Source organism: Bidens hawaiensis, unplaced genomic scaffold (genome assembly GCF_021521415.1).
Source record: "Bidens hawaiensis isolate Kalapana, Puna unplaced genomic scaffold, B.hawaiensis_p1.1 tig00012182_1, whole genome shotgun sequence".
In the NCBI taxonomy this organism is placed as follows: domain Eukaryota; kingdom Viridiplantae; phylum Streptophyta; class Magnoliopsida; order Asterales; family Asteraceae; genus Bidens; species Bidens hawaiensis.
This window is the reverse complement of record NW_027491980.1, coordinates 186,697-209,649: the sequence shown is the minus strand read 5'-3', so window position 1 is coordinate 209,649 and position 22,953 is coordinate 186,697. Positions and strand designations below refer to the sequence as shown.

Genomic DNA, 22,953 nt, shown 5'->3' with positions numbered 1-22,953 from the left:
ATGTATAATCCAAAATAATTCTTATAGTTGTTGAGAAAAATCATTTTTACCCTTTTGATCGAAATTGCAATCTGCTATCAACTCAATTTTAAACCCATGTAAGACGGATTTTGTTTGTTGGTTGGGGTCGTGGCGGTTGCATGGTGGCCGGAGGAGTGGTGGTGTGGTTTAAATGTGTGTAATGCAGATGAAGATGATAGGGTAGTGATGGGTGGGACCCACATTAATTTAATAGTTTTCTTTTTAATAAAAGTTAAGTGAACATATAGTTACCATTCTGCCTCACGTAATTGGCATATGCAACTACTTAACTAAGAAAATGGATGGAGTTAAGTGTAAAGGACTAAAACCAATTAAACATTTCATGCAAAGGACAGAGAGTGAAAACAAACTTTTTAAAAGATCTAATCCATAAATTGACAATGTTTAAAAGACACATTTTTGTATTTCTGTCTAATTTTTAATGAGGTTTGATGTTATGAAATAAAATATGACGCTGAAGTGAAAGTTTATGAAGGTCCAACGTTATAGACATTTTTAGTTCAATAACATATTTATGTTGGAGCCTTAAAACCTTGATCTTGTTTTTAGATGCATTCAGACATCAAAGAAATAATGCTTCGAGATAATCCTTTGATTGTCTTGGTAGCTTTTGGTATAATAATGTGTCCATTTGGTTTTGTTTTCCTCAGGTGTTCGGTTTTTATTACATCTTTGACGATTGACGAACAAGCAAAATCGCCTGTGTGAAACTAAATTACGAGCGACCAAATCATTTTCGTTTTTGTTGACTATACATAAACTATTTATTTATTTATTTTGTTTCTGTCATGTCATGCCATTCAATGTGGAAACTTTAATATCATAAATGATTATTTAATTTAAAATAATGTCACCATCCGTGCAATACAGCCTATGCCATTATAAACTAGTTATTTTTTAAGCCAGGTTGGATTTGTTATGTACCAGTCATGTTATAACGGTGCAGTAATGTGAGTTTGTTGGTATGGGTTGAGTTCGTTAAGATACCGACACTAATAAAAATAACGGTGCAGTAATGTGAGTTTGTTGGCATGGGTTGAGTTCGTTAAGATACCGACACTAATAAAAATAATTAAAAAGTCAACGCAATAAACACTATCAACGCTCGTATAACTTATAATAAAATAATTAACATATTAAAAGGGTCGTGACGTTAACAACACGTATTTTCCCGAACGCATTGTGCAAAGAACTCAATCAATAAAAATCAAGCGTTGTAGTGGCGAGTCAACCCGAATTCGGTTGGTATTGTCGGTAAAATCCGGTCGTTGGTAAACCCCGAGCTTTGTTGTCCTGGGCGTCACGGCGGTAAGTCGGTAAAACCCGAGCTATGTCGGTCTCGGACGGTGAGACGACGCGAATAACCGTTTAATTATCGAATTAAAGAAAAATAAAAGAAAAACAAAAAAATATGTATAAATTACTTGGCTTAATCTGAGGCTACCAAGTGGACCAATCGCGATCCCACGACACCAAACTTCTTCTTTGCTATATATAATAAATAGTGTACATTATTTTTTAAACATAATTAGTGTACAAATCTTTAATAATCGTCGGGTATTTCTTGAAGCTTTTAATTATAATCAGATGTTCTTAAGCTATTTGATTGTTTCTGTTGCGGTATCACCTTCTTTATTAATGAAAGATCTATTAATACCATCATGTGAGGTGTCCCTACACGTTTTTTCTCAGGCAATCAATACCGTTACGAATAATAGATATGGGGAAATCGAATTCGTTTCACTAAACGTTTACTATTTCACGTAGCTTCTTGTCTCTTTCTGGATCACGTCTATGGTCTACCACAGTTTACAAAACCCTAATAATAACCTTATAGATAATGGGAAATGTGATTGAAGAGGGCATGATTGTGTTTATATAAGGATTAAAAATGTAAAAAGAAAAAATGTTTACCCTTCTATATAGTTGCATCAAACTTATTTGGCGTATGTTACCTGTGTTTACACTTCACACCTATCTTTTATATTTGTTGCATTAAACTTATTTAGCGTTTGTTGCACCTATGTATATATCATAATTGTTGAAAAACAGTGAACATATTAAATGTAATTACTATTAATTAATAATTATTTGTGTAATGGTTTGGTATATATTATCATGTTATGTAAAAACGTCGCGAAGAAACAAATCGTGCTTATAACACAGCTAAAATGAATGAGATATAGATGATCAAAACTGTGCATTTGAAATGTTCAAAGCCGAGAAAATTAGAAAAGAAAAGGAACTTGTTCCAGGAACCGATTTGTAGCAGGTTAACCGAACATAGGTTAATACGAGTAGTTTTAATAAGGTTAATTTGAATAGGTTATTACCGGTTAACCACTAATAACCGAACCAAACCAGTTAGGAACCGTAATCGGTTATTGGCAATAACCGGCTTTGACCATTTGATCAATAACCAGATACATATTATTACCAATATCCCGAAAACCAGTTAACCGTTATTGGCACCTCTAATTTAGATTATTGAATTTATATACTTAACATTACTCATAATCACTCATAAGCCGTGCGAGAACCAAATCCAAGAGATACGTTCATGGAGTTTAGCCCAACAAAAACATACTGAGCCCAATTTTAAAACTGCCAAAATTATAGCTGAGCTGGCCCAAAGGGAAGAAAATCTAAACCAGCCGCCTCTTATCTATACGAAACATGAACTAAAACCCGTGTCGACCCAAACCCGTGTAAGCCCGAAACCATTGCAACCCAAACCTGATGTGATCTGACGCCTTTTGACCCAAACCAAATTGAATATTCCAACACTTTTTTTAACTTTCCTTTTGAAAGTGAATGGATTCTTAGAATCTCAATACACATGGATTTCATTAGAATCACTTTCAAATTCACATTCCTTTCCTGTCCAAACGAGCACGCTATGTTATAAGATTTAAATTCCAATTAATTGCATCTATACTTTTAACAAGGGAGTGTTTAGAAAGCAAGTATTTTCATGGAAGCATGCTATGGGCAAGTTGTATCGGCCGTCGGCTTGTTAGTTGTACAAGGCAAGATGAATGGGAGTCAAATAATTTGTCAAACCCTTTCATGCTTGACACTTAGGTAATGCATAGCTTATACATTTGGACAATATTGTATAAATTTGTTAATGTAGTTATGATGCTTATACTTCAAGGTTGAACAAAGCGTTTACATTTTTTTTTTCCTCATAAAACAATTTAGGAGGCCCTATGCATAAAAAAAAAACTTTTGGGTGACTTTTTATCTGTATGACTTGTTTGACTTATATAACCTTGTTCGAGATCAAAGATAACTTAAATTGTCTCACAAGTCACAACCATATGAGTTTAAATTTGACAAATTATGAAATTGTTGACATGATCATCATACTTGTTCTAGTGAAATAAAGGAAAAGTTCATTTTATTATGCTTCTAATTTTAACTTAAAAAAAAAAGATTAAGTAACTTTTGTTTTATATATATATATATATATTTGAAATTTTGTGGGTCACTAATGTTCATTATCTTAAATATATGTTAATGGTTCAAAATCAAGTGGTTAATGTGAGTTATCCAAATACTTCATTTAATAGGGAGTTTATGGACTCATGGGTTTAAGTTTTATATGTGACAAAAAGTTTAGAGTTACAGATTGAACCAGAATATTTATTTTTTACGATGAGTTTCCTTTTAACAGTAGCCTCCAAATCAGGCTGATGTACGAGCTTCCATTCTAGATATGCCAGCCTAGCACCCCATGATTTCATACTTGAGGAATGGAGATGCCAAGATGGTAACCACTAGTCCAATACTGATCCAAAATTGGACGTTCAAAAACAATCTAAAATATATTTGGACTTACTTTCTTAGTCAATGAACGTGTGGCACGTGGCTTCACATTTTTTATATTTTGTGGCTTTAGGTAATCATCAACCTCCATTGGCTAGTACATATGGTTGAAGAAAATAAGTACAAGTAACAAGTGTACAACTTTACAAATGTGTTTCTGTAGTACGATACTACATGCATTTAAAATCAAAAGAAAACTGTGAACACTTAGTATTTTTGTGTTCTCATGAGGCTTCAAACATCACATACCGAAGGAAAATGAATTCGAATAGAGTGCGAGAGAGAAACTATCGGATGTCGTCTGAAGGATTTGTTGACTCTATGGAACAGTCTGAAGGATTCGTTGGCTCAGAGTGGTCAGTATATCATTTCATTGATACATGTAGCAACCTGCTTGGATTATAATCCTACACCTTTTTATCATTTTGAAAATATTAATGCAGCTGATGAGCAGATGGCTTTAGAGAAAAAATATTTTCATTTCGTTAAATGGTTAAACCGGCGGTCTAACAAGTGACCATCCACCCAATTAGTCCGGTTTAGTTTTCTGTTGAGAAAACCATAATTAGTACTTCAACCAATCCCATTTTATTAAAATCAAATTTGACTGCATAAAATTGATGTTCCTTGTAAATATAAGTTAAAACTTATAACATAAGACTTGAAAACATACATTTATTAAATTGAAGGATTCAAATTTAAATTAGAAAATGAGTTTATTTTACACGCTCGTTTTTATTTTCTTAGAAAAAACAGCTTGTGACGGAGTGGTAAGGAAATGACTTGGTGTTTTATGTAACTCAAGTTTAATTCCTGCCTCATCATTCAGTTTCAGCAGCATCAGGTGATGATGTAAGACTAGGTGAATAGATGGTGTTCACTAGTTTGATCATTGAACAAAACAAGTTTTATATCATCACACTGTTGATTGTCGTGCCTTCAGGCGTTGGCCAGACTATGTTGTCTTAACCAACCTAAGCTAGCTTCAAAGTTTGGCTTGAGGGTTCTCCCAAAAAACCATACCGTCGGATGCCACCTGAGTCACTTGACAGTCGTTGGAACGAAAACCCGAGTGAGGCTCGGGGTGGAGCAATGTACAACAACACATGCACAACATACAACTCCAACAAACCTTCCATTTCCATTCCATACACCCACTCACAGCGGATCACCCCACAAACTTATTATTTTCCACATCATTTTCACACACACAAAAACATATTATAATCGCCGATTCAACTCAGCCGTCGTAAACCTAGGGTTCCGGTGACTACCACCTAATAACCATAACCATGTGGAAACGAGCATCATCCAAACTACTATCTCTCCGATCCGCCACCCGTATCACCACACCCACACCGTCGCCGCTGACTCTCCGTCCAACGGCGACGACTTTTATTATTCGTGATTATTCTGGTAATTTTTTTCAAATTCATATCAGATCTGAAATTAATACGTGATTTGGGAGGTGGGTTTGTCGTATTTTGTGGAATTGGTTAATGGGTCGGTGTTAATTGTGTAGATAATGTGCCGAAGAAGGTGGAAGATGTGATGCCGATTGCGACTGGGCATGAGCGTGAGGAGCTTGAAGCTGAGCTTCAGGTCAGTAGTTTGTTTTGTTGTAGAAATCGCTAGTCTGGCGGTGGGGTAGGGACTAGTGATTAGTTGGGATCAATTGGGATTGATCGGTGCCAAGGCGGGATTCTTATAACCTTTTTTATTTATTATTAATATGTGGAGTTTGATGTTGGTTTGTTGTGCGGTGGTATTTGTAGTCGGTGTTGTAATCGCTAGTCGGGTGGCGGGGTGGTGACTTAGCGAGTCGGGATTAATTGGGACTAGGGTTGGCAATTGGGTACCTGTTTAAAACACTATAAGTTTAAGACATGATAAGACCTGTTAATAAAAAAAGTGCGGTATGTGATTTTTTTTAATTTTCTTAAATAATTAAAGTTAGTAGGCTAGATAGATGACTCCATTATTTTCTTTTATAGGTACATGAAACTTAAAACTGTCTTGTAGTCATGACATATAAAGTAGTGAAACAAGTCGTATTCATGTTTGATGCTTGTGTTACGCGCGCCGTTTCTAACCTGTTAAGACACGAATTGTCAACATTCGGGGCCTAGGCGGGATTTTTACAACCATGCTTGTTTATTTATAATTTGTGGAGATTGATGTTGATTTGTTGTTGTGTGGAATCAGGGACGGGATATTCTGGATATCAATTTTCCCGAAGGTCCTTTTGGTACCAAGGTAAGTAGTATAAAGATAATTTTATAGTTGAAATGATAATATTATCAGGTTTAGATGTTGTTAACTTCAAAGTCACTGCAGAAATTTATTTGTGTATATGTTTCTGAATGAGACATCAGAACCATGTTAATATAGGGGCATTACCGCTAGGTAGCTATCAGTGATATAGTTAGGTCTAATTGATTTATGCACTTGGATGATTGACGATTGTATTAGTTTGCAATGTTTTGAGTCTCATTATTTTTGCAAGCAAACGGAGAACCAACAGGCGAAAGTGTTAATGTACTATGTCAGTTATAAGGATTATGTAAATCAGTAAATACATATTTTAATGCCAGGTCTTCTATAAGTAATGTTACTTTGCAGCAGATACATGTAAATAATCGTATGAATTAGCTGTTTGTTTGGGATATACTACTTTTTTATATCATGAAGAGTTATATGAGATATCTTCACTTTAGTGCAATACTTTTCACTTTATTGTATTACTGGCACACATAATGGTATCCTTTATCTACTTTGATATTTAAGTAAGAATCATAATCCTGTTTCCATGCGGTATGTGTATTTAGACCTGTATGTTATATCTACTAATCTATTATGGTACATTCATTAAGAATCTTCACGTACTGTACAAGTCGATGAACTTTGGAGGGCACACATCATCTTTAAACTCTTCAGTTTTACTTTCCTACATCACAACAAACTGTGCATTATTTCTATATATGCAGTGGATATCGCCGATATATCAGTGATATGATATATCGGTTATCAGTCCCTTGGTGAAATATCAGTCAAAATATTGGTTAGAATATCGGTGCCCGATAATATCAGCGATATTGACCGATATATCACCGATATTCCCGATATCAGTGTTTTAAGTCTTAATTATCAACTTTTAGTGTTTAATGCTTTTTTTTAAAGTCTTAATCAGTTGTTACTTGCTATGATTGCTAGTGTTTTGCAAGTTGCAAAAGGTTAATCTGTTAATGGTAGGAGACTATACTGAATTATTAGTGTTAAATTGCTATATATATGAATTTTACATGATATTAAAATTACCGATATCCCACCAATATCTCACTGCGATGACCGATATCTCATATATCGGTCCTTGACCGATATCCGATATTTTTCCGCATTAACTGCTTAGAATTTTCATTATGAACTTAACTTTTTGATTTTTGCTTTATTTAATTTTACTTGGAGAAAGCATCACAAATATTAGTTGAGCTTTGTAAGGTTGTATATACCTTGTGCTTAGTTTGTTGCCTGTGATTTGATATCTGAACTGTTGCTGAAGATGTGACAGTGTCTGTTTCTCTGTTGTCTGTAGGAAGCGCCTGCTGTGGTCAAATCTTACTATGACCAAAGAATTGTTGGTTGCCCTGGAGGTGAAGGCGGTGAGTCAATTCTATCTCTCTCTCTCCTTTTTTTTGGTAATTTTGAAGAATGCACTGTGTATATCTAATAGTTATAAATATTATGTTCTTTTTTTGTCATAGAGGATGAGCATGATGTTGTTTGGTTTTGGCTAAAGAAAGGTGAACCGCATGAATGCCCAGTATGCTCGCAATATTTTGTGGTGAGTGCAGCTAAACTTTATAAAGGCAGTCATTTCTTTAATTAAATTATGTCATTTTGATTAAATTTTTATTATTCTTTAAATAAATATTATTATTTAATCTTCAAATATAAGTTTTATGTTCATTTGGCTTAAAACTTAAACGGTTTGGTGGTTTACAGTTGGAAGTAGTGGGCCCGGGAGGACTTCCAGACGGGCTTGATGAAGACGAACATCATCATCACTGATTGCATTTTCTGAATTTTAATATGGCGGAATAAGAATCTGGGAGATCTCAACGTTCTGCAGCTTCTTCAAAGGGTTATGCGTTTTGTTTTGTTTACTGTTTGGTTTTTAGGTGAATGAGCATGCAGACGATATTTTTTGTTTGTGAATCCTGGGATTTGGGGCATGCGGTTTGTGTATTTGAATTGCACACACTATTGCTTGAATGCATTCGGAATAATTAATGGCACAGAATCTAAGTGCTTTCAGTTTTGATGTTTATAGTTTTGGCTTCTTTTTGGACTCGTATAATTGTTGCGTCTGAAACCTGTTTCCATTGCAAGGTCATATGGCACTGGCTTTTATGAACGAAAACTTGAAAAGGCCAAGGACAATCAATCTACATTATTTATATGATTGTTAATTTGGACAAATAATCATATGATATGATTGATATTTTTGACAAATAAAAATATGATACGTGTTTAGATTTAAAAGTCGGATTAGAGGGTGAGTTAACTTAGCGGTGGACAACAAAACCGGTTCCTGGAACCGGTTCGGTGGAACCGAACCGGTTCCTACCCGTTTTTTGTAGGAACCGGTTCGGTTCCGTTTCAACCCGACGATCCGGGACCGTTTTGACATGTTTGGAGGTGGACCGGGTAGGAACCGGAACCGGTTCTGGAACCGGTTCGGAACCGGTTCTAGCCGTTGGGAAACGGTTTTATGGCCGTTTTTTGACCGTTGGGGTCAAAAATGGCCGTTTTTTGGCTCCCCAAACACCCCACTACTAGTATAAATAGGTATTTGGTGTAATGGGTTCATCACAACACTCAAAACGCAAACCCGAATGCAAAAAAATACAAAAAAACGCTATTACAACGTTCTGAGTTCTCTAATCTCTTGTTTTCTCTTCTTCTATATTCATATTTGTTGTTATGGCTGCCTCACAATCATCGGTTGGTCAAGGTTCCACCGCCGGACCAAGTTTCGTTCGTATTGTACCTCATAATCGTAATCAAGAGATTTGGTGCAATTGGGATTTGGTTGAATTGAGTGACCATTCATTGAAGGCTCGGTGCAAGTTTTGTGGGATTTATTTAAACCCACTTTCGAATTCAAATTTGAAGAAACACATCGAAAGACCGTATTGCAGGGCGTTGAAACAGAACGTCGAGTCGCAACAAACGCAAATGGATAGTGAAGGCGGAATATTTACATACCAAATTGATCGAGTTCAAGATCGTATGGCGAAGTTTGTGATTCAAGAAGCTTTGCCGTTTAGCCACTTCGACAACCCTCGCTTAACCGCCATGATTCGAGATACGCTTCAACCACAATACACTCACGTAAGTCGTCATACTCTTAAACGTTATTGTTTAAAATTGTGGAAGAAGGCCAAAGAGGTACTAATTGCATATTTTGAAAATATAAATACGGGAATAAACTTAACTACTGATGTTTGGTCGGCTCCACATGGTCTACCCGAATCTTATCTTTGTGTCACCGCTCATTGGGTAGACCCGTCATCGTGGGAAATGATGAAACGCACCATTGCTTTCGAACTCTTTGAGTATCCACATACGGGAGATAATTTGTTTGAAATTTTAGATCATGTTATAAAAACTTATAAACTAGAAAATAAAATATTTTCAATTGCATTTGATAACGCGTCGAATAATACATCGGCGGTTGATAAATTAAAATTAAAATATACGCCGATTTGCAATGGTGTATTTTTTCACTCAAGGTGTGTTGCACATATCATTAATTTAATCGTGCAAGACGGACTTGCTTCGGATGAGGTTACATCGGTTATAAACGATTTTAGAGTAATGCTACATGAAGTTTTTAAGAAAAGTAAAAAAAGACAAATGGATTATAGAAAATTTTGTAAAGATACGGGAAGAAAAGCTTTGGGAGCTAATTGGGATGTACCTCATCGATGGAATTCCACTTGCATAATGTTTCAAAGTACTTTGAAACAAAGAGAAACTTTACAAATGTTTCATTCTAGTCTTGCCGAGAATGATTTGGCAATCCCCTTTTCAAATGAGAAATGGGAAATTATCAATGACTTATCGACTTTTCTTGAAGTTTTTAAAACATCAACTACGAAACTATCGGGAACGTATTATCCGACAAGTCCCTTGGTTCTTTCGGAGTTATTTTTAATCGTTAACAATCTTAAAGAATTTGAAAATAAAAGTCCAATGTTTTCAAACATCATATTACCAATGAAGTTTAAATTAAAAAAATACTTTCTTGAATTGCCACCGATTTTTACTTGCGCCGCCGCTTTAAACCCAATGTTAAATGTTACGGGGGTTGAATGTGTGATAGACGAAATTTTTTCAGCCTTAGATATGCATGAAGTTGACCCAAACTTTTCAACAGAGGCACAAAATGATTTTAACTTGAATTTTAAATTTATGTATGACTTTTATATAAATAAATATGGGTCAAACATACACATGCCTATGCCGGGGGGGTCTTCATCAAGTTCAAGTGCTACTAGAGTACGAGACCCCATGATTAGCCTTATGAACACCGTTCGCAACGTAACGGCTAAAAAACAAAGGGGTAACACCCCTTCAAGCGAACTAGGAAGGTATAGTGCATATGATTTCTCTACCGGTTATCCGAAGAGGAATATGGCACTTTTGATGTTTTGGCTTGGTGGAAGGTAAAGGAAACCGAGTTTCCGATTCTTGCCACCATGGCCCGTGATTTACTAACCGCCCAAGCTTCTACGGTAGCTTCGGAATCTGCTTTTTCTCTTAGTGGCAGGGTAATATCGGTGAGAAGAACAAGACTGAATTCGGAGTCGGTGGAGATGTGCATTTGCTTGAAGGATCACTTGGACTCAATCGATCGTGTTCAACACGTAACCACTCTGGAAGACGAAACACCACTTGATGTTCGAGTGCACGACGAACAAGAAGGCGTTTCTACAAGTAATTCTGATGAATAAGTCGCCACTCAATAATTACGACGAACAAGAAGGCTTTTCTAGAAATAATATGTCACAACTTTATATTTATAAGTTTAATGTTTTGTTAGTTTGTTTTTGAATATTTTAAAACATGTAACCTTTTTTTTGAACTTCTTAAAGTAAATAAAATGAATTTTATGTTAATTGTTTTTTTTATTTAACATGTTATACAAATACGAATCGTATAACACCGCTCTTGATTATAATTCAGCATTTGACTTGCGTAAGCCAAAAGACTATAATACATAGCAAACTCAACAAATGTAACACGATACAGATTTAAGTTCACCATTACACGATACACGATACAGACTAATCAATTCAAACACGCTGACACTCATAGCATTAAGTTCAATATGTTGTTTACCATTATTGCTCTGTGGGTGAACAACAAAAGTAGCATGAGCCTCTTCAGAAATCAGAAGAACACAAATCATCACCTACACAAGCAGCGGAAACGAAAAACGAAAAAAAAAATAATATTTTACACTGTAACCGGTTGGAACCGGTTACAGTGTAAGAACCGGTTTAGGAACCGGTCAGAACCGGTTCCACCGGTTCCGGGTCCGAGGGTTGGGGAACCGGTTCGGTTCCCTAACCGGTTCGACCATGGAACCGGTTTAAACAGTGATGTTGACTAATGGAACCGGTTCTGAACCGGTTCCGGTTCCTTTGACCAACCCGATTTGATCATCTATAAGTTAACTGGTCTAAAAAAGTTATATATGGATAATAGGTAATGCCCCTAACCAAAGGCTTGTAACCTAGTAGTATCAAGGTGCCTAAAAGGACTTCTTTTCCATGTGATTCTAGGTTCTAGTCTCATAATGAACAAGGCGTAGATTTAAAAGTAGGTTTAGAGGGTGTAAGTCAGTCGGTCTAAAAAAGTTATATATAGGGTGTGCCTGTCGTTGAATTAAGCAGGTTTCAAGCTTTATGTCTAACATGTCTTGTTCAGCTTTACTTGTATAATCCATATAACTAAAGAGATCATTTTCATGTTAACAATGTTTAGCCGGTTTAACTAGACAGGTCAACCATTAACCCATAAAAATTAGAACTAGAATACATATTTTTTATGAGATATATGCAACAACCCATTTATACCACCATGTTCACACCCCACAAACTCACATAACTAGTTGGTTACGCGATGTATTTCTAGTTAGATAATGTTTATGCCATGAATATATAAGTTGTGCTAAAGAGACTTTATCATTTAACCCGCCAACTCGACATGATTGCTACTCCTAACATATAAAAGTACAACCGTAGCTTTTAACAAAGAAACATGAAGACTGCCAACAAGAATCAACAAAAGTATATCTCAACGTCGCATAAATTAAACTAGCAATAGTAACATTTATTTTAACACTCGATGTGTAACATCCTAAAATTTTTATAATGTTAAATAAAAGAAAGTTATGTTTAGTGATTTCACGTTTTAGTTATTTAATGTCGAGTAAGGAACGGGTCATGGGCTTAGATTACGTAAGATGGGTTAAATGAGAATGGGCCTTGGGTCCGTGGGCTTGAGAGATATAAATACCCATCCCAAGCCCAAGATATCATTTTATTTCCATCTTTCTCTTTTACACACTCAAAAACACACACATAACCGACCGAGATCCGAAGTCGAGACCCGAGATTTTGCTGGTAGATCTGAGTTGGAAAGGTAAGAACTAATCCCGCAAAGCTAATATTACTGAAAATGGTTAGGATTTGACGGGTTAATCGGACCCGAAACACAACTGCCCAAATCGGACCCCTAAAACGTCGATTTTAGGCCGATTTGATGGTTGGGGTTTGTAGGCGCCGATCATACGATTCCGTGGGTACCAAAATCGAGTTATTTGGCTAAGAAACGAAGGAGTTATGGGCAAACAGATCTGCAGCGCGACAACTTCGCCTTCATCTGGGCAACTTCGCCTTCAAGCGATGAACTTCGCCTGCAAGCTAAGTTCGCCTGATGAACTTCGCCTGCAAGCCAAGTTCGCCTGATGATAAGTTCGCCTGAAGCCAAGTTCGCCTGATGGCAACTTCGCTGAAATGGTAACTTCGCCTAAGGTTTAACTTCGCCTAAAAGCCAAGTTCGCCTGAGGTTTAACTTCGCCTAAAAGCCAAGTTCGCCTGAGGTTTAACTTCGCCTAAAAGCCAAGTTCGCCTGAGGTTTAACTTCGCCTAAAAGCCAAGTTCGCCTGAGGTTTAACTTCGCCTAAAAGCCAAGTTCGCCTGAGGTTTAACTTCGCCTGAAGCCAAGTTCGCCTAAGGTTTAACTTCGCCTGAAGCCAAGTTCGCCTAAGGTTTAACTTCGCCTAAAGTGAAGTTCGCTCAGAAAATAAATTAAAAACCTAATGGAAAATGTGTTAAGGCAGTTATCGAAAATAAAATTTTTCCAAGCTGACCTGGCAGCTTAACCCCAGCCAGGGGCTCTGCCCCTTGGACCCCGCTAGGGGCTGCCGCCCCTAGAACCCCGTTGCCAGGGGCGCTGCCCCCGGACCCCCGTTCGTTGTGGGTCATATATAGATAGAAATACAAAACGAGTAGTAGTAGTTAATTGATATGTGTAAATATTATACAGTTAGCCGAGCCCAGTTAAAGAAAGGAATTACGATCAACGGCGAGCGTAACAGGATCCAGGTGAGTTTCTAGCCCCATTCATTGTTATGTTTTCGGGGCTGTGTGCATACTTGATGTGTTGTTAATACATTTATCCTAAGTGATAAGTGTATGCTATATGTGATATATGTGATATGTATGAATGATTGCTTGACGGTTCGTGAACGATCTTCGGATATTGCACGTACTGTCAGGTTGTAACGTTATAAAGCCATATGTGATATATGTGATATGTATGAATGATTGCTTGATGGTTCGTGAACGATCTTCGGATATTGCACGTACTGTCAGGTTGTATCGTTATAAATATGGCAAGTATGATATGTATGTTTATGTGTATGAACGTAATAAAGTTAATAAAAGAAGGAAATGACGGTTGTATGGTTGTATGGTTACGAAAAGGGTACCGAGCCCTAATAATACTCGAGGTATGATGTATGGTTGTATGATAACGAAGAGGGAATCGAACCCTACTAATATTCGAAAACAAGGGACCAGACCCTTATAATATCTGTGATGTTAGGGACCAGACCCTTACAATATCTGTGAGGATAGGGACCAGACCCTTATAATATCTGTGAGGTTAGGGACCAGACCCTTATAATATCTGTGAGGTTATAGGGCGAAAGGCTCTTAAAAACGTATGATTATGAATGTAAAGAAAGTATGTAAGTAAGAAAGAAAGTATGTAAGTAATAATGAAGGTATGAGTACTTATGTGTGTATGAAAGAAAGTTATGAGGTTAAGTACGTATGTATGTAATAAGGTATTGTATGGTATTGTATGATTATCTAGAACTCACTCAGCGTAGCTGACTTTTAGTATGCACGCAGGTGAGTAGGATGAGACAGCTGGCTTGAGTGGAGGACACATGGCAGAAGACTAAAGCCTGGCATCTGAAGATCTGATATGTTTTATAAGTTATGTTTTGATTTTAAAGGACAAGAGGAATGTTTTAAGACATGATTATGAATTGATATGTAATGTTTTATGAAAGTTTTATATTCCGCGTAAAGTTTTTAATTAACTCTGATATTTAGAACTGTGTTTATGAGTAAATCCAACACGAAAGTAGGGTTACCGGTGACGGGGCCTTACACGATGGTAATAAGAATCGTGCTTTAAAATCACAACTTAAAACATAACAAACCAAATATCATTGAGCAGCAAGAAACCTGTCTAATCTGAAGATTTTGTTGCCTTTAACTTCTCCTTCAGTTCACCGTTCTGCACAAACCAAAAATGTTTGAGCGGTATGTGTTTCACATTTTATAAATTAAAATGTGATATAAACCGTAATATGAGAGAACAAAGATGCAGATGCTCACCTGATGCATACTGAGAATGATGTCTGATCCTCCAATGAACTCTCCATTTATAAATATCTGAGGAAATGTTGGCCACATGCTGCACAGAAATCGCACAAACAAATTAGAATTATCAATGAAAATTGAAAGAAGTGGACTAGAAATAGAAAAACTGATTTAAGTTGAACTGAATTTGCATGTCAGGTGCTTGTTACCTGAAAGCCTTTACAGCATTCTTAAGCTCGGGATCTTCCAATATGTTTCTTGAATATATAGGGACCCCTGTGCCAAAAAACGCAGCAATACTCAGAATTATTAAAATACGCAACATCTTGATGAAAAATAAAGTAGAATTAGCTAATATGCAAAAGTGAAGCAAATTTGGCAATTAAATATGTGCTTCCAGAACAGTTTGTCATTGTAACAATGTTACCTATTTATTTGATCACTTACTAAACATACGGTCAAATATGTAGATGTGTTGTGGTACTTGTGGACGAAATGGTTTATAGCGGTTATTCATTTCAAGATTTATGTTATGACTTATGCGTTTGTAAAAAAATGTTCAGTAATATAACCAAACAAAGGCGCTGCATTAACCTCTATAATTAACTAGAGATTAAGAACTATAATGTTAACTAGTCACCGATTATAGTTTTTTTTTAATTTGACAAAAAACAATATAAGGAAAGTAACTTTATGACTTGAGAACTTACGATATTCACTCAATACTCTGACTGCTAATGAGCTAAATCCACAGCGTGGTTGCTCTGGATCCCCTTTCATGTATATCATCACACGATTGTCCTTGACATCCTACACATTACAACTAAAACATGTAACAATTTCACAAAAAAAAAAATCAAAAATGAAATACAATTAAAAAGAGGTTCATGATACGATATACTCATGAACAACCACCAACCTGCTCAACAATGTCCTTTAGAGTAATGTCAGAATTCTCAAGCTTATTTGTGGGCTTGAAATCATCATGTGTATCAGGATCATTAGGCACACTAGTTGAAAATCTCATCCCATGCTGCAAGAATGATCCAGAGGCCTATTTGATTGAAACAAAGAACTCGCGTAAGAAAATAAAATATTGGGGCTAGCAAGCATCAACATTTCTAAACAGAAGTAATCCATTTAGAAAGATCGAACACGAATATATAACAGAACAACTTTTTGTGTTCACGTTCGCTCATTAAGAAAACGAGCATGTCCGTTCGCTCATGTCCATTCGTTTAAAACCTAAACCAACAGTTCACAAACGTAATCAAACACAAACAAACTCCAAATGAAAGTTTGAAACTTCTTAGCCTAAAAAGGAATTTTATTTTATTGCTAACCCCCTAAAATGAACTCCGAATGAACTACTTACGTATATATCAATATAAACATAACTACTTATGTATTTACTAAAATTTAAACGATCAAAACAAAAACGAACGATCATAAATAAACGAACAAAACATGTGTTCATGTTCGTTCGTCCGTCCGTCCGTCTAATTAAACGAACAAGACGTTCGGTTTGTTTACAGGCCTACCATTTAGCAACTGTTATCATCATCTATATATATATATCACCAATCTGAGTTCCAAAACCCTAGCTACTCCGAAAACTCCACTGTAATCGACTAATCGGTAATCAACAGCTATAATTGGCATATCCTACCATACTTGCACTTTAATCATTGCATAGGAGCATAAATAAACGGCGAAAACTTCAAATTAGAAGAACTTAAAGCCCTAATTTGAAGCAAAGCAAATACGAAACCGTAATAAGTTAAGTTAAATCATATCGTACCGATGCAGTTGTGCGAGCATACTCCATTGACCTAAATCTGTTGAGCAGCATGTTCGATAAAACCCTAGCCATCGTAATACGGAGAAAACTCTGCACCGAATAGAAGATAGATTAGTCGCGTGTGGTGGAATATTAATATTAAGATTTAGCCGTGGAATTGAAGAAATCTCTCACCGGTGATCTGATAACCGTTTTCGTCGTTTCTGTTGGTGAATATATCGTCCTGAACCCTGGGAGGTAAGGAAATGGAAGCTGTTCACAAGCCTGAGCCAAACTGGACCGAGGGAGGGCTTGCCAGGTGTTTGACTCGTTTACAAATCAAACCGAGCCGATCGGCTCAAAATAGAACCGCGCTAAATTTTTTGAGCGGTGTGGAGCGAGTTTGTGAGCGTTACTTTTTTTTTCTTTTGTTTTCTTCCTTTAATTTTTTTTATAAGAAAACAAGTTTGGAGTTGAGGGAAAAGTTAAAATTTAAAGGGAGATAAAAATGAGAAGTATGAAAAGGATTTGTGATTACACAAAAAAACTCCTTACAAATAAATTTAAAAAAATTATAATTTAAAATATAAATAAAAAATGAAAAAATTTAAAAACTAAAATTGCCCCCCACCCCCTTCCCAGTCATTTGCATTAAAAAAATGACGAAAAGACACAATTATAACTAAAAAAAACATAATAGATCGCAAAATATAACATAATGCCGAACAAAATATAACATAATGTTGAGTAATATAACACAATATCAAGAAAATGCACGATTTCAAGGAAAAAAGACACAATCAATAACAAAAATAAATACAAAATACAATGATAAACAAAAAGACACAAGAATCTTTTTCCCTTAACATTTTTTTTAGAACTCGAAAGACGTTTTTACTTTTTTCGTTTTTTATTAAATTTTGAATTATTTTTTTTTTCTTTTAAAGAATTTTTTTTGTGTAACTACAAATCTTTCCCTTCCTTTGTAGAATAATTTGACCCTTAAAGTTGAATATAATGTACATGAAAATAAATTTTTAGTTTTAACAAAACTAGTAATTGCTTGAAATTTTTTATAAAATTGAATATAATAATGCATATAAACGATTAATAATTAAAAAATAATTAATTATATATTTATATATACACAAATATATAGTTTATTTTTATATTTATCTTGAATATTGAAATATTAAATATCAAATATAATTATTTTTTTACTTATTAGTTATTTAAAGTAGTTGAATATATTCCATAAATAAAAAAATAATTATATTTAATATCTAATATTTCAATATTCAAGATAATTATACAAACAAATTATGTATTTATGCATATATAGTAATATATAAAATAAATTAAAAATATTCAAGCAGAAGCTTAGCTCGTTTGCAAATCGAACCGAGCAGAGCAGCTCGGTTACAATAGAGCGAAAATGAGCTAGCATTTTCCGAGCAATTTCCGAACGAACGGTGAGCGAGTTCAAGCGACGAGTGGTTTGGATAGCCCTAAGATCAAGGACCTCGTTTACGTATGAGTTCGGCTTGGTTTGGTTATTAGCTTAAACTGAAACCGAAGTCATGAGTTAATCTATTATGTTAACTAATCGGTTTTCGGTTAATTGTTACGATCTAATCGGTTTGTTTGTTGGTTTTCCGTTTGGTTAATAACTAAAACCAAACTTAAGCTAAAATTTTCCTAAGAAATAATGAAATGGAGATATAAACCAAGCACCTAGCTCTTAAGACTCTCCAAGCCAGTGACGGATTCGGGATTTTTTTCCCATGGGTTCACCTTTTTCGGTGTTTAAATTTCACACAACCAAACGCTAATGGTTTACCAAAAAGAAAAAAAAAAGTTACCAAAATAGGATTTAGAAAGACTTGAACTTGAGACATTTCACATAAAACCAAAACTAATAGCATAATGATTGTTTACCAAAAAGAAAAAAATATGTAATCAAAATAGCTTTTAAAAGACTTGAACTTGAGACCTTACAAGGTTCAAAAGATTGAGAAAGTTTTAAATGAGTTTACCACTACACCATCTTAAACATTTTAATATGAGTTCACATCTAAAATTCTTATAGATCCACTATTACTTTTTATATATCCTTTTAACATAAAATTTAAAATCAATGGGTTCCATTGAACTCGGAGAACCCATTCTAAATCCGCCCCTGCTCCAGGCAAGCTTCTCCAATGAAACCTTTCTTTTATATGTAGTGACCAGTAGGAGATATATACTAAATCTGTTCATCATTTGGATTTTCCTTTTTTTTTTTAAAGTTTTATTATTCTCTCTTACATTTAGAATTGGTATAAACACGTGGCCTAACTTAAACCTCCCTATGTAGCACCTTTCTTGAACCAACCGTCAACTTCAACCGTTGCACCTTTCTAAACATCGACGGAACAAGGGGACGGTCCGGCGACCCTTCCGGCAGTGACGGATCCAGAAAATTATTGTAGGGGGTGCACTGTTTTTAGATACTCCAATTTCATATAGTCGGGATATAAAAAAATCGGGTCGGTTCGGTGGTTCGGGTCAGTTCAGTTCGGCTATGGCTAACCTAATGTCTATGCAATGTAGGGGTGGCAACCTTGACCCAAACCATTCCAAATGGGTCAATTTGGGTTATTTTAAAATTCAAATGGGTTGATTTGGGTCATAGGTTTTAATTAGGGTCAAAATGGGTCACTTGAAATTCAACATTCTTATTTTTGGGTCAAAATGGGTTGACAAATTTAACTACATGGGTCGATGTGGGTTAGTGTCTTAAGGAAAAGTGACATGTTTGGGTTGAAACGGGTTTTAGATTGGAACGATATCGGTTTAGGTTTCGGTTCGGATCAGCTTTCGTGCCGACACGAGTTTTAGCACTGGATGGGTTGGGTTTCGGTTTCTATCGAGTTTTCGCACTAAACGGGTCAATTAAGGTTTTTGATTTGTTTTCGTCGACATTTCGGTTTCGGTTAATTTGTCGGTTTTTTTTTTTTTTGATGAACGAGGATAACGGCGAAACTATTTTAGTTTTTTTACTTTTTTCGTTATTCGTTTATATTTTGAGTTATGATTTTTTATTTTTTTTTTTTGAATTTTGTTTGAGGGATTCTGATCTTAATAGAAACCATCAAAAAATATTAAAAAAATTAATAAAACAAAATCATAACTCAAAAAATAAAACAAAAACAAAAAATGTAAAAAAAACTAAAACGTTTCGTCCGTTGTCCTCGTTCAAAAAAAAATCGACAAATTAACCGAAACTGAAAAGTCGACAACAACGGAACAAAAACATGCTGAAACAAGCTGTTAAGTGATGAAAGGAACTGAAAAATTGCTAAAGCAAGCTGTTAAGTGCTGAAACGAACTGAAAAATCGCTTAAACGAGCTATTAGATGCTAAAACGAACTGAAAAATCGCTTAAACGAGCTGTTACGTGCTGAAACAAACTGAAAAATCTCTTAAACGAGCTGTTACGTGCTGAAACGAACTGAAAAATCTCTTAAACGAGCTGTTACGCGCTGAAACGAACTGAAAAATCGCTTAAACGAGCTGTTACGCGCTGAAACGAACTGAAAAATCGCTTAAACGAGCTGTTACGCGCTGAAACGAACTGAAAAATCGCTTAAACGAGCTGTTACGCGCTGAAACGAACTGAAAAATCGCTTAAACGAGCTGTTACGCGCTGAAACGAACTGAAAAATCGCTTAAACGAGCTGTTACGCGCTGAAACGAACTGAAAAATCGCTTAAACGAGCTGTTACGCGCTGAAACGAACTGAAAAATCGCTTAAACGAGCTGTTACGCGCTGAAACGAACTGAAAAATCGCTTAAACGAGCTGTTACGCGCTGAAACGAACTGAAAAATCGCTTAAACGAGCTGTTACGCGCTGAAACGAACTGAAAAATAGCTTAAACGAGCTGTTACGCGCTGAAACGAACTGAAAAATCGCTTAAACGAGCTGTTACGCGATGAAACGAACTGAAAAATCGCTTAAACGAGCTGTTACGTGATGAAACGAAATGAAAAATCGCTTAAACGAGCTGTTACGTGCTGAAACGAAATGAAAAATCACTTAAACGAGTTTTGACCCAAACCCGTTTTGACCCGTTCCACCCTTGACCCGTTCTAACCCGAACCTGTTGACCCTAACCCGTTCCGACCCGAACCAAAACAACCCTCTTTTAAGTGACCCGTTTCGACCCTAACCCGTTCCGACCTATGACCCGTTTCAACCCAACCCAACCCAACCCATTTGCCACCTCTAATGCAATGTAATAAATCTCCAAAACTCTAGAAAAAAAAACAAAATCGTGACGTTTGATGACATAGTTGGCTTTTATGATTCAACAATTGAGTGTGTAATGTGTAATATTTATTCAGTTTTTTAGGTATAAACTCTTAGTAGACACTGAACACAAGAGAAAGAATACACCAAGAATATGGATAAAGGTTTGATGCAACAACTAAGTACCTAACACAACAATTGAGTGTGTAATGTGTAATATTTATTCAGTTTTTTAGGTATAAACTCTTAGTAGACAACACAAGAGAAAGAATACACCAAGAATATGGATAAAGGTTTGATGCAACAGCTAAGTACCTAACACAACTTTTAAAAATTAAAAATGCCATCCAGTTTGAGAATCGAACCAGGGACATGAAGATGCAACAGCTAAGTACCTAACACAACTTTTAAAAATTAAAAATGCCATCCCGTGCACCCCCTACTATTAACGTAAATCCGCCCCTGCCTTCCGGGCGAAGACATGTTCTGCAGAACCAGGGAAGGGTCCAAGGGACTTGCTCTCCGGCCAGCGACATGCATGTTTTTACTAACAGGGGCATATATACTTTACTGTCATTGTTTGTTTCATCGCGTTAAATCATGGTTGGTATATAAGTAAAGATGCAGAGAGAGAATTTGTAAATTATTTGTTTTGTTTTCTGTCCGATAATGATGGCAGTTGTTGAGATTAGAGATTTTACCACAAGGGAATGGTAAAAGTAATTTTACTATATATGTAACTTACTGCAACCGTCAAAAAAGTGAAGTCATTCTAAATACACAATGATCATGCACCAAATCTTTCTCTACTTACTTTAAAATAATGTAAATTAAAAACAAATAAAATAAATAATCAAAGAAAATAATAAACATAAAATAATTAAAATGAATATTCATATTTTAATTCATCTAATTGGATCCTTTCATATTCATTCTTTATTATTTTTTTCTTTTGTGAGCCTTACCATACATACCCCACTTTCTTCCCCTCAAATTCGCATCCTAATATTTAAATTACTTTTCAATTCAAAAATTATAACCTTTTTTCTAATAATCAACATTACATTTATTAATTTTATAACACATCAAGGGATAGTAGAAAATAAAATTTTCGGTTATTTACCATGCAAATAAGATAACTTTTGTGTAAATTTTATAACACACCATGGTACACATAATTTAATTATTTTTTTATTGTTATAACTAATTTTAAGTATTATAAAAAGATTTGAAGATATTTTATAAATGTGTGACATTTCCTTAAATATGTTAATCGGTCAACGCACATGCAGCAACACGCGTGTAAACCTGTTAGTTTTATACAAATATGGTTTACTTAACAAAAAATTATAAACAATACGAATGACTGAACGTATACACATGCGCCAATTTTATGTAAAAAAGTGATATTTGTGTGTGAAACTTAAAAAAGAAAGAAAGAAAGAAACTAGCCTTATATGCACCAATAACTAGTTAAGACGCATTGTTTGTTATCACACTACATCAACACTTTTTTGTAGTGTCTAGTCAGAAAGAAAACGTTAGACGAGGCGCATGCTATATGGCTCAAGGAGTTCGTTTTAATGTTCAAACTCACTATGTGTTTGAGATGGGGGGAGGCGGACACCGTATGATACCTTAGCATCATCAATAGTCGAGTATCAAAGACATGATGAGTCTTTGCAAAACTTTTCTTTAATTTCTTATAAATATTTTGTATGCGAGTCTTTGAATTTTCTTTCTTCAAAACTGATAGGTTTTACAAAACGTTGATTCGAGCTCGGCTCATTTAACATTCGAGCTCAACATAGATATACATACTTACATTTAAAATGAATCCATTCAAGTTCTACAATAAAATAGAATGCAAATGAACCAAGACGGAAATTGTTTAAAAAAAAGAGCAAATAATCAAAGTAGCATAAATAAGCAAGTCTAAAGACACCCACACACTACTCTCAAGTGTATTCAAACAATATCATTAAAAGAAAAAAAAACTAAGCTCATGGAAATCAACCAATGTGGTTGCCTGTTC

General features: G+C 35.4%; 2 protein-coding genes across 2 annotated transcripts; one reads left to right on the top strand and one right to left on the bottom strand.

Annotated features, from left to right (window-relative positions):
- The first annotated feature begins 5,157 nt into the window (after positions 1-5,157).
- Positions 5,158-8,200, top strand: LOC143540208 (cytochrome c oxidase subunit 5b-1, mitochondrial-like). The gene is made up of 6 exons (XM_077033332.1): positions 5,158-5,289; positions 5,396-5,475; positions 6,079-6,129; positions 7,466-7,532; positions 7,635-7,714; positions 7,876-8,200. The coding sequence occupies exons 1-6, from the start codon at positions 5,166-5,168 to the stop codon at positions 7,939-7,941; spliced, it is 468 nt and encodes a 155-aa protein (XP_076889447.1). The 5' UTR covers positions 5,158-5,165; the 3' UTR covers positions 7,942-8,200.
- A 6,434-nt stretch (positions 8,201-14,634) lies between these two features.
- LOC143540207 (monothiol glutaredoxin-S15, mitochondrial-like) lies at positions 14,635-16,734 on the bottom strand. The gene is made up of 6 exons (XM_077033331.1): positions 16,648-16,734; positions 15,766-15,900; positions 15,557-15,656; positions 15,056-15,122; positions 14,862-14,940; positions 14,635-14,760 (listed from the first exon to the last, which is right to left on the bottom strand). Exons 1-6 carry the CDS (start codon positions 16,717-16,719, stop codon positions 14,713-14,715), a joined length of 501 nt encoding a protein of 166 aa, XP_076889446.1. The 5' UTR covers positions 16,720-16,734; the 3' UTR covers positions 14,635-14,712.
- Between the last annotated feature and the right edge of the window lie 6,219 nt (positions 16,735-22,953).